This window comes from Mastigoproctus giganteus, chromosome 9, assembly GCF_048544385.1.
Source record: "Mastigoproctus giganteus isolate SK-2022 chromosome 9, ASM4854438v1, whole genome shotgun sequence".
NCBI lineage: Eukaryota > Metazoa > Arthropoda > Arachnida > Uropygi > Thelyphonidae > Mastigoproctus > Mastigoproctus giganteus.
The window spans coordinates 129,417,699-129,436,872 of NC_143583.1; the positions used below are offsets into that span (position 1 = coordinate 129,417,699).

The 19,174-nt window shown below is 37.2% G+C and overlaps 1 protein-coding gene across 2 annotated transcripts in view; it reads left to right on the plus strand.

Annotated features, from left to right (window-relative positions):
• RnrL (Ribonucleoside diphosphate reductase large subunit) overlaps nt 1-19,174 on the plus strand; it is a 206,738-nt gene that overhangs the window by 45,117 nt on the left and 142,447 nt on the right. For both annotated transcript variants that reach the window (XM_090381486.1, XM_090381487.1), the window contains 2 exons: nt 1,040-1,140; nt 5,226-5,285. In XM_090381486.1, coding sequence (XP_090237612.1) covers nt 1,040-1,140; nt 5,226-5,285 — 161 coding nt within the window. The remainder of the gene's footprint in view (nt 1-1,039; nt 1,141-5,225; nt 5,286-19,174) is intronic.

A 19,174-nucleotide genomic window follows, 5' to 3' on the forward strand; every position in this document is an offset into this window, starting at 1 on the left:
CTTATTACAGAAATGCTTTGCACACTTCATCGCAAATGACCACAATTGCACACCACGTGGGTGAGTGCTAGGTCATGACAATGCAAGACCTCACGTTGCTCATACTGTCGTTGAGTACTTAGCGAGCATTAATATCAAATGTATTCCTCATCCACCCTATAGCTCTGACATTGCACCCTGCGATTCCTTTATTTATTTTTTTATTTCCAAAGTTGAAGGAGCTGCGAGGAAAACATTTCCAGTTGTCATAAGTTGTAAAGACATTGGAGGCGATTTCCTTTGAGCATGTTTTTTTAAGAATGGCAGAAATGTTGGAGTAAGTGTTTCATCAAATGAGGAATACTTTGAAAAGGACCATCAAAATATGGATGATTTATAAAGGTATGTTGTTAAAGAAAAGTTACGATCATTCTGTATTGAACAGCCCTCATATATGGTTGAATTGCTGGGGTTAATATTTTGTTGAACTGGTGGCATAAGTGCAGCATGTGATTAATACTTGGTTAAAAATACAGTAGATGTGAGAAGAGATGATGTATTTGAGAAATAAACATTCAACAGAGCACTGTCATAAAACATTAGTGACAGAAGATAACTGTTCGATAGGAATAGGTGGTTTTGTCTGTTATACTGAATAAGTTGTTTTGCATACCACTTCACTATGCTATCTGCATAGCAGGAAAGTTGACATAACATACTATCTATTAATTGTTCTCACTTATTGAGGAGGTTAGTAATTTGATTTATGTAATTTTGTAATATTTTTGATTCTTTGACTTTTGTCACTTTTGATTCTTTATACTTTTTTTTTTTATTATTATTTTAACTGATAGTTTTGGAAACAACATTACAAGAATATACTTGTAATGTTGTTTCTGGATTTCAGCAGTCTTACAAGCTTATCTCATATTAGCAATGCTGATGTAGTGAATTGTACAGATAAAATTAAAATAATGATAATAATAAAACAGAAGACATCAGATTAGTTACATTTTTATTACTTTTACTGTTTAAACCCAATATTTATTATGTTTTATAGAGGTGATTGAAGATCTGTACAGGATGAAAAACAGTTATACACAGAGGTGGACACCTATGATTTCTGATCATACACATCAAGTAGTAATGAATAATGCAGATGTAAGTGAAGTTATACAATTATGTGTTTTTAGAAAGGATTTTTTCCCCATCTAGAGTAAAATTGTAATAATTATTGGCATATGTTAGTAATAGGCCAAGAGACATAAGGAAAGTAAATCAGTGATGTCAATAAAACAGGAAACAGCATGGACGAAAACGGTGTAGGGCTGGCTGTTAATTCAGAGGGACTGATTTGTACTTGATAGTGATCATGTACGCCCACCAGATATGAGATTTGAGTTTTGTTTGATTTCACTTTTTATTTATATTATCTGTTAATTTGAATTAAAATTACGCTATCCAATGCATTGATACTTTTCTTTTCTTTTTTTTCCCCCTCACCCCATCTCTGATGGGGTGAGGCACACTTTTTAAATTACTTTGCACGCTGATTTCAAATGTTCTTGGTTTTTCTAGTACGTTATAGAATATCCATTATAGGACTGCTGATAATATTGATACAGTTAATTAAAACAATTTTGTTACAGAAGACATCAGATTAGTTACATTTTTATTACTTTTACTGTTTAAACCCAATACACTTTATAAACTTAGCTAAAATGTTACATTACACTATTGTAAAAAAGATATGTATAATTTAAAAATGCTGTGTAGATGATTAACTTTGCCATACTTTGTTTGCAATGTTTGCAGTACAACATATACCAGTATTCTGCCAGCATTATGTTCATTCCAGAAACCGTGGTAATGATTTTCATTGATTTATATCTTGTTGGTATTGTTTCTTCTATTCATCACTCATTGTATCAGGATTTTTGGGAAAGAAGTCTAATTGCAAATGCAAGAAATTTCTTTATATGTATTGAGCAGTTGTTAAATACATCGAGATATTTTTCAAAGCTTTCATCCTGCAGAAGCTCTCTGATTTGAGGCTCACAAAGATTCCTTCTTTCACTTTTGTGGCAATAATCTTCAGAAATTTCTTAACCCCTTGAGTTCATCTTACCCATTATTTTCACAAAATTGTTCATTAGGCCAAGTTTAATGTATAGAGATGGAAGTAAAATTTTCATTGGATCCACTAATGCAGGCCTGGGCAAACTTTTTGGCTGAAGGGCCACATTAGGAATTCAAAAAGAAGGCGGGCACGTAAAATACTATTTTTAGATATATATTATTTGTTATAATGAAGAAGAAATATAACATAAAAAAAATTTTATTCTCTAACAACCAAGAATTTAATGAGATGAATGGAACTGTTTTACATCTTTTAACATTTTTTTTTAATTTCGGGTGTTAATTTTGTAGTTGAGATTTTTAAAACTGCTTGTAAATGTTCATCGGTGATGTTTGATCGTAAAGAATTTTTATTTAGATTCATGAATGAAAATGTTTGTTCACATATGTAGGTTGATCCAAAAATAACCAACATTTTTCCGGCAAAATCTTTTAAGTTCGTCGAATTTGTCCGAATTAAGAGTATTGTAAAATTTACAGGTTTCCTCACGACGGTGCAATTCCCTTTTAATTGGTATCATACTGCAGATCTATAATCTGAAGTTGTAGTTCACTCGGTGCACTATCAATTTCTATTGAAAATGGGTCGCGCACTATTGCCAAACTTGTCTCGATTTTCAGAAGTCGCCAAATCTTCGTGAAAAGTCGTCATTCAAAGTGTTGATAATTTCACAATATTTTTCAAATTTATTTTCTGGAATCTTCAGCAACTTCATGGTTGGAAAGTGGTCTGTCTACCTTGTTAATCAATAAATGTCGAAGGAACAACTGGAGTTTTGGTGCCTCCATAGCCAGGTGGGCAGGAGCAGCAGTGCGTAGCACACTCTTCTTGATTAGACCGGGGTTCGAGCCCGTGACCACCAAATACGGAGGTTGCGGAAATGTCAGGGAATGACCACCGCATATCCCCGGAGCAATATGGCCTTAGTTGCTAATGCTCCTAAAAACCAAATAACAAACAAACAAACTGGAGTTTTAATTGAAATCCCTTCAAACTTTTTAACATATCATGGGCATATAAATTTTTCCTTGTAACATGTTGTTTCCTTGTTGAAAGTGTGTCACGATGTCCAGGGTAAACGCAAAATCACAAATCCAGTTATTATCAGTTAATTCGGGAAAGTCCATAATATTTTTCAGTTTTAAAAATAGAATGATGTCATCTTTAAGATCCCATACTCGCCGAAGAACTTTTCCTAAGTTAAGCCATCGAATTTGGCCATGATAAGGAATATCTGTGTACTCAGATTCAATATCTTGAAGAAAATTAACGAATTGTCTGTGTTTCAGGCCCCTCGATCATATTAAATTTACTAGTTTAATAATACAAGGTGTGACATGTTCAACTTTTAACACATTTTTACATAATACTTGTTGATGTATAATACAATGAATTGTAATTAAATTATAATCAAGATAATTTTCACAAATTTTATCCTGAATTTTCTTTAACGCTCCAACATTTTTACCTGTCAAACTTGGTGCTCCGTCAGTTGTTACGCTTACCATTTTGTTCCATTGTAAATTATATTTTGTTAAGCATTTTTCAACTTTTTCAAATATATCAGCTCTTCGAGAGCTATTGAGTACCATGTTATGGATGCTAATACTGATAATAATTGCTCATTCAAATTTGTATCAATACATTCAATTCTTCTTACTATGGTTCGCCGAGATAAACTTATATTCTCAAATTTGTGTTTAATGTCAGGACATATAATTCCACAAGCTTCAGTCATACATTCTTTAATATAGACTCCATCAGAAAAAGGCTTGTGGCTTTTTGCAATTATGTGAGAAATAACAAAACTTGCTTGCTTCTATAGTAGCTTCTTTTTCCTTAGTTAGCTGCGTAAACACATTTTGTTGTCTAGATAAATTTTGAATCAATCCATCAGCAGTTTTCTTTCTCGCTTCCGGAGTTAAATTGGCCCCATATTCGGAATGTTTAGTAGTGAAATGTCTTTTAATATTGTACTCTTTCAACACTGAGACACTCTCCCGGCAGATGAGACAAATAATCTGATTATTTATGTTAGCAAAAAAATATTTTATGTTCCACTCTTCATTGAAGACACGATGCTCTTGTTGAATTTTGCATTTTTTATTCATTTTTAAAAGGGCATAAATATTATTTTTATCGCTACTGGTACCAAGATGATAACCGAAGATAACGCAAAAAAACTAACTGCGGGATGACCGTCAGAGAAAACAGATTGGAACTGCGGCCGGTGCGTTGGCTCGCTCTGGTTCGCACACAATTTCAAACTCTATCTCAATTTGAACAATAGAGAGGTGATAAAACAATTTTCAAGTCAACAAATTCTATAATGTATTACATATACAAATTTATTTTTCAAAAAGGCGTCTCAAAAGGCATAAAATAAGTAAACTTTTTTCGAAAATACAATTAAAGCTCGCGGGCCGCACAAAAATGTGCGGCGGCCCGCGAGGCGTAGTTTGCCTGGGCCTGCACTAATGGAACATACTGTGTGCTACTTGTTTCTGGCTCATGTGTACTTCTTTGAGACCATTCACATCTAGAATAGTGGTCCCTTGGCAGAACAGCTGTCTCATAGGCATAGGAAACAACATTATTTTGTGAACCCTCCATGCATTCCTATTAATATACCTATATTAATTTGAACTAAAATTACACTAGCATTGATACTTTTCTTTTCTGTTTTTTTCCCCGGAGCAATATGGTCTTAGTTGCTAATGCTCCTAAAAACCAAAAATAACAAAAAAATAAATAAATAATGAGGTTACCATAGTTATTCCACTGATGAGTACTGTGTTGAATTTTAGTAGAAATTTTTATAGTAATGGGTCAGGCAATCAGAAAAGGAAAGCTTAAACTTCACAGTGTATATATGAAAACTTTTTTCTTAATATCCTGTGTAATTTCTGTTGATTGTAGTAGTGGTCACTGAAAATTTCTCCAAGAGATATGGTTATATGCCATTTAGTAAGGTATTCAAAGAATTAAAATAGGCATAGTAAGGAGACTAGTGGTATTACTAATTCTGTAACTCTTGTCTTTAACTTTATTGCTGAGATACAGTATATATTTTTTATTTATTATTATTTTTTTTTATACATTTCAGAGGCTGAATTCTTCAATCATTTATGATCGTGATTTCAACTATAATTATTTTGGTTTCAAGGTAAGAGCAAATTTTGGGCTTTTCAGTGGCTAAAATAAATGAAAAATAAAGTTTTTTAATACTAATGATTGTAATTGTTCCACAAATGGTTTACCAGAAATTATTTGAAAATACTTTCTGTTTAAATAAAATCCAATTTAATTGGGGAAGAATTTTGTTTCAGATAATGCTGTTAAATGGCTGAGCTTTAAATTTTATAACCCTCTTTAATTCTGATTAATTTTTTGATAAATGTTTGAATATCACTACTATAAATTGCATTAAAAGTTATTTTGATTACTTGAGATGATTTTCCCAAATCATATGAGTACAGTTAAGAAAATAATTACATGGGCAAATCTTCAAATTTCTTTAGAGTACAGGAGCAGAATATTTAGCATTTAGCATTTGTTCAAGAAAGTGTTTTGAGGGTGCAGTCTTAAATCACAATATGTTTTAATGATACTGTGATACAGAATATCATTGTGATATAGAATAATGGCTTTCTGAATATTCCTTAGCAGAATTGGATATAATCATATACAGTGTACACTGCTTATTGTAATCATGGATAATGCTATTACTTTTATTTATCCGTAGTCAGGTAGGCAGGAGCAGCAGTACACAGCACACGCTTCTTGATTAGACCGGGGTTTGAACTCGTGACCACCAAATACGGAGGATGCAGAAAGGTCAGGGAATGGCCATGCATAACCCCGGAGCAATATGGCCTTAGTTGCTAATGCTCCTAAAAACCAAAACTAGCAATAGCTATTACTTTTATGAAGTCTCAATTGGACATATATGAATATATAGAAGATACCATTTATTATAATCAGGCTTCAGTTTATATTATCACTTTTTTGCCTTATTGTGCTTTATGCATGTGCAGTGGAAGCGATTATGCAACCTCACAATTTATTCTTGAACTCTGACGTGTTTTGCAAGTTACTGATTTTGCTTCATAGAGTTTGTATGGTTGTCAGTGTCATTGCTCTGTGAAAGAGAGTACTGTATCTGTACTCCTACCATTCTTTTCACTGTTTTTAGAGTAGAGCATTAACCCTTCTCTAATCCATGATTTTAGTATTTTCTTTGTTTTTACCGGTTTATACGAATTTCCAGAAAAATTGACAATTTCATTTTTATTGATGACTTTCTCAAAAAAATAGTGGACAGTCAGACTAAAGTATTTTATATTGCTTGATTTTCATGATTTCTTTCTGTCCACTTCCATTTTTTTATGTACATATTTCCACCCTGCATCAATAAACACTAAAAACTACATTCTCGTTCCATTGGTTATTGTTATCACTTTAGCCGAGTCGCAATCTGATCACAATAAATGGCATCCACTGTATATCTATATATATACTGTTATATATACTAAATAGATACGTTATAGTGTAAAGTTAATATCTTTAAAGTTTGAAAATCCATATAGCCATAGTCCTGCCATATCTCCAGTATACATGAAAACCAAAATATAAATCATATTAAGTAAATTAATAAAATAATAAAATAATAAGCCCAACACAGGAAAATTATTTTGCAAGGAACTTTGTCGAGGGCTAAACCCTTACAAAATAACCAACCCATGCTAGACTGAGCCATCGGTTTCTGTTATCATCTGCCTGTATACTAAAGCCAAAATAGTATAATAGTGGAAATGTGGAATAATTTAGTATAACATTAACGTAAGATTTGAGACAAAAGTAAGTCTAGAATGCCAAAACAACAAGTGTCGTACCGTAATACATAACAACAATTTATAAATGATACAGGCTGGATGATATTTAGCCCGACCGATCGCTACCACATTATAAGCACAACTGAGTAATTATTAAAATTTTTGCTGAACACAATTTAGCATAAAATTTTGCAGAAAATAGCTAATAAAGCTAACCGAAGGAGAACGGAAAAATGTATAGTAGAGCAATAGTACCTCACTCCCCCTCGAATTACTCTAATAGTTCGCGAGGTATGAAAAATAAGGCAAGAGGAAAGCTAAAAGCAAAAAGAAAGAATGAAAAGGTCAATTTATCGATAGTACATCGGATATTAACCGGGAGCGTAACTTCCCGACCCTAAAAGTAGGGATCCTGGTTAGGTAGTAAAGGCCTGTAAAAATATATCAATCGAATAAAAAGAAAAAGAAGAAAAAGAAAAAGGAAAAAACGGAATGGCTAATTCCTAATAAAGTTTACTTTAAGTAGGACATAAATAATGTCAGATAAAGTCAAATTGTCAGTAATGCTAAGAGAACGAAAGACGGAACCTGTCAGATAAGGTCGAATTGTCAGTAATGCTTAGAGAACAAAAGAGGGGACATGGTAAAAACCCGTAAGGAATCTACCAAGCATACTTTACCGTAGCCCAAGGCGGGAAAAACAAAACGCCTGCAGCAACCTCACTAGACTTATATAACTACAAAGCGTCATGCGCCACCTAAGATTTGTCAAGAATTAGCCGGTGTTTTTTGGATGAACAAAAGCATAATAGCGCCCTCTATAATAGAGAAAACAAAACCAATAATACTCAGATGTAGAAGAGAAATCCTAGTATAATATAGAATTCATTCCTACTGTAAAGAACCCATATAGGTACCACTTTTCTAAGGCGTAAGCTATATATAGCGAGTTCAAAACAGCAGTCCCTAGTATGTACATGTATATACAAAGGCTAATTAGTACACCACTCGCTATATCTATACCCTATATTAAAAAACAATAATGATTACATTAAGACCACGGCAATATCCAAAATGTATATAACAGTTTAATAAACTGCCTGCCTAATATTTTCGATAATTTCCAACTGGTTTAAATTATCGTGGTACTTTTTTAGTGCTATGGATAAAGCAGTACTCATATGTTTCAAAATGAAATTATATGGGAAACCGTTATCCAATAATTTATGCTTAAGATCGATAAGCGCATATATAACATCACTTTTATTATTACAAATATATACTCTTCTGATAGTTTGTGTCACTATAATGTTTTTAAGTATACGTACAGAGATATTAGTACCCCAACGGGTTAAGTCTATAGTTTTGAAATTGAATTCTTTGCGTTTGTCAAATAGCTTGGTAGATAGTGTATTATTATTAATCTGAATATCTATGTCCAGATATGCTACTTTAAAAGGGTCACCGTTGTTAGTGACTTCTAGAACCAACTCCTGCGGGTAGTGTTTAACCGCTTCTGTAAGAAAGCTAGTATTGTTGAACACAATTAGGTCATCAATATATCTGAACATATGGATATCTTTAACAAAGTTGTTTTCAAAATGATGCAGATATAAGTTGGCGATGAGACACGAGCTACTCGCCCCCATGGCAATGCCAGCATGCTGTATGAAAATATTACTACCATTATAAATATAGCTGTTGGAAATACAAAGATTAATCAAGTTATCCCAATAATTACGTTGGCAGGGTAAAATTTGGCTATATTCTGTAAAATAATTATTTAACACCAATTTTAGACTATCATGTGGGATGCTAGTAAATAAATTTTTGAAATCATATGTATTTATATGTTTGATGCTATTCATATTGTTCTTTATAAAGGTTAAAATAGGTCTATTGTTATTAATAATTCTGGAGGAATCTATAGCCTTGAAAATCATGCTGAGCAATTCAACTAGCTTACTATGTGGGACTTTTGAGTAGCTATTTCTACAAGATGTAATAAATCTGAAACTAATAGGCGATTTGTGAAACTTGGGAATACCATACAAATACGGAAAATTAGTATTATAGTTACTAATTTTTAACCTTTTTTGTATAGCCAGTAGCTTTTTGGTAATAGTACCAAGGTTACAGTTAGATTTAGTATATGTAGCACTGCTATGTAGTTCATTGTATAATAGTGTGGCATAGAATTTTTTGCAGATGAAACTGTAATTATTAGCGGCCTTATCTATAGTTGTTATGATAAATATATCCTGTAACTCCTTTAAATGTCGTTTGATTAACTGCATATTATATCTTTTGCTATCTCTAATGGTATGATGCTTCCTATGTAAAAGCATACTAAATATATGTTGTTTAAAATCGCTATTAGTAAGAACTAGCCAATTATAGAAGGCCTCTAGTGGTAAATTAAACTTATAGGCCAATTTAAGGCAAAAATGCATAAGGTCAGAATGTATTAGTTTGGTTATAAGATTAGCATTAAGGCTAGTGTTAGGTCTGTATTTAAAACCGTAGGAAAGAACAGATCTCAATTCCTGGTGAGGAACCAGGTTAAGATTACCAGTAATTACATGCCCATGATGTAAGTCAACGAAATCATGGTATTGTAAGTCAACGAAATCATGGTATTGTGGTAAGTGGCAAGTGGCATACTGTTATATATATATATATACTGTTAATAGTATATATATATATATATACTATTAACATACTAAATCAGGCCTATTTCAGTGACTGCACTGCCACTGATGATAGTTTTGTTAGGCATTATACATGGTACTAACATAAATATTGTTACGGTGGTATTTTTAATGCTTAGTTGCCAAGCTCTGTATCCCATATGTTCAGTCTCTTCTCATATGAGTGCAGTGCCTTTTAGGCAATATCTAGGTGTGTTGCCTGTCTTTCAATCTTTTTAAAAAGTTCCTTTTATATATATGGTTGTGTGTGTAAGTGCGTTTTCCTTACCTGGACACTGTCCACGTGCGGTCGTGTTTTATATACAGTAGACTGCCGAAATAATGGAATGTTCGAGCTAACGGCACATTGAGATCAGATGTTTACATACAGTGCAGATGTCTTGCAGTGCCGAAAAAAGGAAAACGACAAGTAATGTGATTACTTGTACAAATTAACTATTGTACAAATTGAAGCAGAATGGTATTAAGGGTAAGTTGCTACAATGGATAAAAGGATGGATAAAAGGGAGAAGACAGAGGGTGGTAATCAATGGGTGCTGCTCTTCGTGGACTAATGTTATTAGTGCAGTCCCACAGAGTTCGGTGTTGGGTCCACTGTTGTTTTGTATATTTATCAATGATATTGATGAAGGTATATCAGGCTTAATGTCGAAGTTTGCAGATGATACAAAGGTTGGAAGGGTTGTTAATGACAGTAATGGCAGTGTGCTACTGCAACAGGACCTAGATAATTTGGGCAGATGGGCAAGAAATGGTAACTGAAGTTTAACCTTGACAAATGCAAAGTACTGCATATGGGTAGAAGTAACCCCAGAGAAACGTTCCAATTGTGTGGTACTACACTAAAGGTGGTAGAAAATGAAAAAGGCCTGGCAGTAATTGTGCAGTCAGATATGAAGTTTTCTGAGCAATGCAAACAGGCTGCCAGGGCAAGTCATGGGGTTTTGTCAATGATATATAGGAATTTTGCTAGCAGGGAAAAGGAGGTGATTGTCTCTCTGTATAAGGCAATGGTCAGGCCACGCCTTGAGTACTGCGTACAGGTCTGGAGGCCTCATTTTAGGAAGGATGTAGATTTACTTGAGCGTGTACAGAGAAGGGCATCAAGATTGGTGAGGGGAATGAAGGGATCCTCTTACCAAGAGAGGCTTAAGTTTTGCAAATTGCAGTGGCTGGAGACTAGGCACCTGCGCGGTGATCTGATTGAGGTGTATAAGGCCTTGAATGGGTTTAGCACGCTGAATTCTGATGGGATCCTTCCACTTGTTCAGATTACGAACCTAAGGGGGCATAAATCCAAATTAAGAAAGAACAGATGTAGAATAGATGTGCGGAAGGCGCCTCCGTAGCCAGGTGGGAAGGAGCAGCAGTACGTAGCACACGCTTCTTGATTAGACTCGGGTTCGAGCCCGTCATCACCAAATACGGAGGATGCGGAAAGGTCAGGGAATGACCACCGCATATCCCGGAGCAATATGGCCTTAGTTGCTAATGCTCCTAAAAAAAAAAACCAAATAACAAAAAACAAGATGTGTGGAAATTTGCCTTTAGCCAGTGGGTGGTTGATTGCCTGAACAAACTTCCATCTGTTGTTGTGGAAGTTGATAGATTGAATAAATTTAAGGAGGAACTGGACAGGCATTTGGAGGGAATGGTATGATTTTTTTTTTTTTTTTTTTGGCTGATGCTGCATAAGCTCATACACTTGCTTTCTTTCATCACATGCCACTACTACTACTATATTTGTTTACGTTCGCCATTTGAATTCTGCAGATATGGATTATACTGCTGTTTTACATTTACAATCAGTTCTGCTATAATGCTGTACATGTGTTCCTAAAAATCTCAGCATTATGGTATTTCATGCATTAAAAACAACAGGACTTATGAGAAAGATAGGAATAGGGGTAAAGCACTCAAAACAATGTTCAGTCTGATAAGTAAAACACTAAAAAAAAAAAAAGTTATGAACTCAATAATATTGCTAACACAGGTTTAAACATCTTAAATTTCTAATAAATAAATAAATATTACAATAAATATAGCACTTTACCTTGACAAGATATGAAGTTTGCTTGTTTGAAATGGGTCTGGTGAAGGGCTGTAGCTGGTGGGTTATAGCAAAGAAGTAGGAGGGGTATCATTCTTAGGACGAAATGTTGTTATAGTGAATGTGGAAGGGCATGATTCCCTGTCCTGCTATTCTTTCTTCTGCCCTGTTTTTTTTTTTTTTTTAATGTGAACCCCAAACACGAAAGGTATTGGAACCTATAGTACTTAGTACCGTGCTTGGGTTGGAGGTTGAGAAGACGAAAGAAGATATTTGTTGACATTAGACTTGAACTTCTGTAGATTGTAATTTTCAGGAAATACGTATGAAGGAAGGTTGTTCCAGAAAACGGAAGTTGAATGAATAAATGAGGAAGATGAAAAGTTGGTTCTGCGAGTTTCAAGTTGGACAGTAAATGGATGTTGGCTGGTGGCGGCACGTGTTCGGACTGTTTTGAAAGAGAGAGCGGGAATTATAGAAGCCAATTCAGAAGAACAGTGCCCATGGAAGTATCTGTAGAAGAGGCATGCAGCAGAAACAGTACGTCTATGAGAAAGCGAGTGGAGAGACTCTGTTAGAGATGAATCATTAATTAACCTAACTGCCCTCTTCTGAATGGAATCAAGCAGCCTGAGAGAGGTTTTGGGGGCACCACCCCAGATGTGGGAACAATATTCCATGGCAGGGCGGATTTGTGATTTATACAGAGTGAGCAGCTGTTTGGGAGAAAAGTAACGCAGAGAGCGAAAGAGAAAACCAAGTTTTTTAGATGCAGAGGAAGCAATATTTGCCAAGAGAGATTAGAAGTCAGGGTAATCCCCAAAAGAGATATATCATTTTGCCTAGAAATCGGAGTGTCACTAAAGATAAGCATAGGAGCAGAAGAATCCTTTTTTGCGAGATATAAGACAAGACCGAGTTTTAGAAGGGTTGAAATCAACTAAGTTGTTGTCTTTGGTCCACTGGAGAATTACCTGAAGATCGGCATTTAAGGAATTGGTAGCAGATTTTCGAGAAGTTGAAGCTGATTGAGCAGGACAAGGTTTCTCAAAATGGAAAGTGGAGTGCGTGCAAGAATATTTGCTGATGCTATCGAGGCAGTGTTAGGTGTGTCGGAAAACTGCTAGCTTGGGGGGGATACAAAGACGAATAGATTAACAGTAGCCACTGGCAGAGGTGAAAGAGATTCTTGCACTGCTTCTATTGGAATGAGCAGAAGCCTGAAAAACAAGATTCAGGATATTTCAGAGACTGCTGTTAGTCATTGCGGTACAAGTAAACACATGGGTTGTGTTAGGGTAGCTAAGAATAGAAATAGGTGCATGTATACTTGCGTGTACACCAATGCTAGGAGTTTAGTAAATAAATTTGATGAATTTGAGGTATTGCTCAAAACATCAAAGGCAGATATTGTTGGGATATCAGAGACTTGGTGTCACACAGATATAAGGAATGCAGAACTGGAATTTGGGGAGTACAACGTCTACAGAAAGGATAGACTGGATAAGAAGGGAGGAGGGATTATGCTATTAGTTAAGAAATACATAAAATCCAAGGAAGTGAAGCCAGTGGACATCGCTGGATAGTCCAGTGTCGAGTCAGTCTGGTGTGACATAAGCATTGGGAGATCAAAATTGAGAGTAGGAGTGTGCTATAGGCCTAATGACTCTGACGAGTATAATAAGAAACTGTACAGGGAAATAGAGTGGGCCAGTAAATCAGAGTCTTATAATGGGAGATTTTAATTTCCCAGATATTGATTGGAATTTGGGGGCTGGTCACTCACACACTAGCAAGGCTTTTGTGGATTTATTGGATGATTGTTTTCTACATCAGCATGTTCGGGAGGCAACTAGAGGGAGGAATACTCTTGATTTGATTATCAGCAGTGATTCTTCATGCAATGAGAATCTGCAGATAAATGAACCACTAGTTGGCAGTGATCACAGTGTACTGAAGTGGGATTTACTCAAAGAGGTAACTACCATTAGGGGTAAAGGGAAGGGTTATTGCTTTCGTAAAGGCGACTACGATGGACTGAGACAGTATTTAAATTCTATACAGTGGGACCAATTGATGATGTTACCAACAGCAAATGCAAAATGGAAAGCATTCAAAGAACCTATCTTGGAAGCTACTAGGCTTTACGTACCAACTAAGAAATATTGTTCAAGGTTTAGGCCTTAATGGATGTCAGATGAACTAATGAGGCATATGGCAGAGAAGAAACATGCATGGGATACATACAAATTAACACATGACACAGAAGCCTGTGATAGATACAAGTTGATCTGTAACCAAGTTACAAAGGAGGTTAGGCAGGCGAAGGCAGATTACGAGAAATCTTTGGCAAGGGATGCAAAGAAAAACAGCAAAGAGTTCTTTACTTATGTAAACTCTAGAAGGAAGGGGATGAATCAGATTGGTCCACTTGATATCAATGGGTCAACTGTTGATGATCCTGCTCAGGTAGCTAACAAACTAAATGAATATTTTGCATCGACATTCACACATGAGGAGTTATTTAGCGAGGGGAAAGCCAGAGGTGTATTCAACATCTAGCAGTAAGCTAGAGAATCTTGTAATAACTGAGAGTAAAGTGGAGGAGAAATTGTTGAAGATAAACACAAGAAAGGCACCCGGGGTGGATGGGATCTATCCAGTTATATTGAAGGAGGCAGCAGAGGAAGTAAGCAAACCCTTAGTCATAATTATGAGAGCTTCCTTGTACTCAGGGGAGTAAAGTGGAGGAGAAATTGTTGAAGATAAACACAAGAAAGGCACCCGGGATGGATGGGATCTATCCAGTTATATTAAAGGAGGCAGCAGAGGAAGTAAGCAAACCCTTAGCCATAATTATGAGAGCTTCCTTGTACTCAGGGGAGGTACCCACAGACTGGAGATGTGCAAATGTGACCCCAATTCACAAAGGAGGATCAAAGGCTGACACAAGTAATTATAGACCTGTGAGTTTAACTTCTGTTCCAGGAAAATTAATGGAGGTACTAGTTAAAGAAGCACTGCAGGATCATTTAGACAAGACTTCAGTTATAGCTTGGACACAGCATGGTTTTGTTAAGGGGAAGTCTTGCCTGTCCAATTTGATTGGATACTATGATGCAGTCACAAAGGAACTGGATGCAGGGAGTAACTTTGATATTATATACTTGGATCTTAGAAAGGCTTTTGATACTGTTGCACATGGAAGACTGCTGCACAAATTGGAGCAGTGTGACATTGGAGGCAAATTGCTGCTGTGGATAAAGGGGTGGCTGAGGAGGAGAAGACAGAGTGGTAATCAATGGACACTGCTCGTCGTGGACTAATGTTATTAGTGGAGTCCCTCAGGGCTCAGTGTTGGGTCCATTATTTTTTTCTGTATTCATAAATGATATTGATGATGGAATATCAAGCTTAATGTCGAAGTTTGCAGACGATACAAAGGTAGGCAGGGTTGTCAAGGACACTACTGACACTATGCTGCTGGAACAGGATCTGGAAAGGTTGAGCAGATGGGCTGAGAGGTGGCAAATGAAGTTTAACATTGACAAATGTAAAGTACTACACATGGGAAACAGCAACCCCAGAGCAACGTATCAACTCTGTGGTACTACACTGACAGTGGTAGAGAATGAAAGGGACCTGGGGGTGGTTGTGCAGGCAGATATGAAGTTCTCTGAGCAGTGCAGACGGGCTGCAAGAGTAGCTCATGGAGTATTATCAATGATATACAGGAATTTTTCCAGCAGGGATAAGGAGGTGATTATTCCCTTGTATAAGGCAATGGTCAGGCCACACCTAGAGTACTGTATACAGGTCTGGAGGCCTCATTTCAAGAAGGATGTAGAGCTGCTGGAACGAGTACAGAGAATGGCAACAAGATTAGTGAATGGAACAAAGGGGTGCTCTTACGAAGAAAGGCTTAAGTTTTGCAAATTACAGTGTCTGGAGACTAGGCACCAGCGAGGTGATCTGATAGAGGTGTATAAAGCATTGAATGGTTTGAGCATGCCCAATGCTGATGGGATTCTTCCTCTCGCTCAGAATAATCACCTGAGAGGGCATAAATTCAAATTGAGGAAAGACAGATGTAGGATAGACGTGGGGAAATTTGCCTTTAGCCAGCGGGTGGTTGGTTGGTGGAACAGACTTCCATCCCTTGTGGTGGAGGTTGATAGCCTAAATAAGTTTAAGGCTCAGCTGGACAGGTATTTTGAACGAACAGAGGGGTGAAATGGAAGTGGGTTTTTTTTTTTTTTTTTTTGGCTGATGCTGCATAAGCTTGCTTTCTTGCATCAAATGTTTGTTTGTTATTTGGTTTTTAGGAGCATTAGCAACTAAGGCCATATTGCTCCGGGGATATGCGGTGGACATTCCCTGACCTTTCCGCATCATCCGTATTTGATGGTGACGGGCTCGAACCCCGGTCTAAATCAAGAAGCGTATGCTACGCACTGCTGCTCCTTCCCACCTGGCTACGGAGGCGCCTTGCATCAAATGCCTCTACTAATGCTAATGCAATGTGCTATCATCGGCAAAACTATGGATAGGATTTCCAGTCAATGGAAGAAGGTAATTAATATACAAGAGGAAAATAGTGGGGAAAATAACTGAACCTTAGGGGACACCGGCATTAGTGGAGAAGTTAGAAGACAGAAAGCCATCTACCATCACCCTCAGTGAGCAATCAGAGAGAAAACTGGATAACCAATTACTAAAAACAGTTGGCAAACCATAAGATGGAAGCTTGTTTAGAAGACCTTTATAGCAAACATGATCAAAAGCCTTTGAGATGTCAAGAGCAACTACTTGTGTTTCACCAAACCTTTCCATTGAATTTGTCCATAAATGGGTAACATAAGCCAGAATATCACCAGTGGATCGACACTGACGGAATCCATACTGGTGATCGTTGATCAGACGGAAGGTTTCTAGGTAGTTTAAGAGTTGGCAGTTAATTGATTTCTCCATTACTTTAGAAAGAGTAGAAGTAATTGGATGGGAGGGATTTGTCACCCTTTTTAGGAACTGGCTGGATATGAGCAAATTTCCAAGCAGAAGGAAAAACACCTTTGGAATAAGAAAGTGAAAAAAGGTGGCAAAGAATAGGAGTAAGTTCAGGAGCACAGGTTTTGAGAACAAGTGGAGAAATACCATCAGGACCTGGAGCTTTCTTAGCATCAAGATTCATCAAAATCCTTCTCATATCCTTTTGACGGAAGACCACAGGAGGCAGTGAATGGGGCATGTTGGGAATGGTGGGAGGTGTTTTACCAAGATCATTAATACATGAGCTGGAAGAAAAATGGGATGCTAGCAGGTCAGCTTTATCCTTGGCTCAAATGACAACAGAACCATCTGGTTTGGACAGAGGTGGGAGCAGAGATGGGCAAAAGTTGTGGCCAATAGCTTTGGCAAGAGACCAGAATGCTCGGCTACCATTAGGGCAAGAAGCAAGTTTTCTACTCTTAGCCTGTTCAAACTCTAGTTTGGACTGATTAATAACTGATTTACAATTGTTGTGAGCTTTGGTGTAGGCAGAAAATGAAACTGAAGAATTAGAAACAAGCCAATTACGATATGCAACATTCTTCTCTTGAACAGCCTTAGCACATTTATTGGAAAACCAAGGTTTGGATAAAGGACGAGATTTTAAAGTGGAGTGTTAGATAAAGGATTCCATTCCTGCAAGAATAATTTCACTGACACGATCTGAGCAAACGTTGACATCAGAAGTTTTGAAACAGTAATCAGACCAAGGAAAAGAAGAAAAGAAGTCTCGCAGGTCATCCCATTTTGCATTCTTGTAATGTCAAACAATACGAGGTTCGGAATAGCCATGAGATAAAGGTTCCATTGGAGAAGAGACAATCACCAAGTTGTGATCTGAAGTGCCTAAAGGACCTCTCACTTCGACTGTGTACTTAGAAGGGTTGTTTGTGAGAAAAAGATCAAGCATATTGACTGTATGATTTGGATTGTCCGGTATTCTTGTAGGTAAATGAACAATCTGTGCTAGGTCGTTAGTAATTGCAAAAGCCTCAGCATCTTGACCTGCTGTGTCGTTGTGACTAGAAAACGGAAGCCGGCTGGATTTGTGAACATTAAATTCACCAAGGAAAATTACCTCACTGTTAGGAAAGTTGGACTGGAGAAAGTCAAGTTGCAAAGAGAGGAAGTCAAAGAGCTCCAAGTGATTGGTGGAGTTGGGAGAACAGTAGAGACAACAGATGAATTTGACACAATGAGGTAGAGAGATTTTAAGCCAGAAAAGATCAAAGAGAGGAGATTCCAAATTGCCAAGTCTCTGACAGGGAATATCAGAATGGACATATGCACAAGTACCACCTTTGAGGCGATAGGAATCATACAGCGAATAATTTGGGCATCTGAGATGAGCAGTAGTTGAATCAACCGATAACTGAGATTCTGTCAGAAAAAGTACATGCGGTTTGGCAGACTGCAAGTGGAAATGGACATCGTTGAGATTAGAATTGAGACCACGTGTATTTGTGAAATGAATTAGGAAGTGCTTGGGAGGTTTAGATCTTTTCGCAGATAAGCTTGCTCTATTAGTTTGGCAATTCATGGTGTATTCAATAGTAAGAAAAAGTGGGTGGGACATGCTGCATGAAGTAATGAAATTTTTGGATATGGCGTACGCGTGGTAAGAATATACCCAGATCCTTTACATAACGTGGCCTCGACAATGCTCCCCGCATACACACTACTCGGACTCCCTCCAGTCAATATCTGGCAGTAGAGGTAGCAAGATTACACACTAGCTGATCTAGAAGCCTCCTAGACAGTTACCAATAGGTTCGGTCCGGTGTACTAACTAGAGGCCGGCCTGCGAACACCGTTTTAGAGCTGTACCCTCGGAATGTAAGGAATATTGGATCTCGCCACCACGTTCATCATAACCTCAAAAGTTGACAATCATACTGCATGATGGAAGAGATAGGGAAGGTTTGCCCGGAACTTAGCTGTAGAGACTAAACATGGGTTCCACCACTTCAAGCCTCCAATAAGCAAAGTGGTGGTATTTCACCGGTTGATGAGAGTCATCTACCACCTAGTACTGCCTGGTAACATAGAGGGGCGGCGTTCCTCTATGTGGTGTGGGCGCCACACCTCAACCCCTGCTTACGTTGGTGCACACCTGGGTGGTCACCCACCATGTACTTGTGCATGGAGGTTATACCCAGTATTACTAACAGTCCCACCATCGTGAAGGTGCAAGCAGAGGATTTGGCTGTCACAGACCGTCCGGACTTCGCCGAAATTGGGTCCACTTGACTTAAGTGTCACCCGAATATCAGTTCCATCAGCGTTTTAGACTCCCAGGTAGCAAGTACAGCTTGTCTGGCATATCTGAGCAAATGTCTGTGACAACCTCAAGGACCACAAGGTTGACAATCTCGAGGACCTCAAGGTTTAAAATAACTATCTAGCTTTT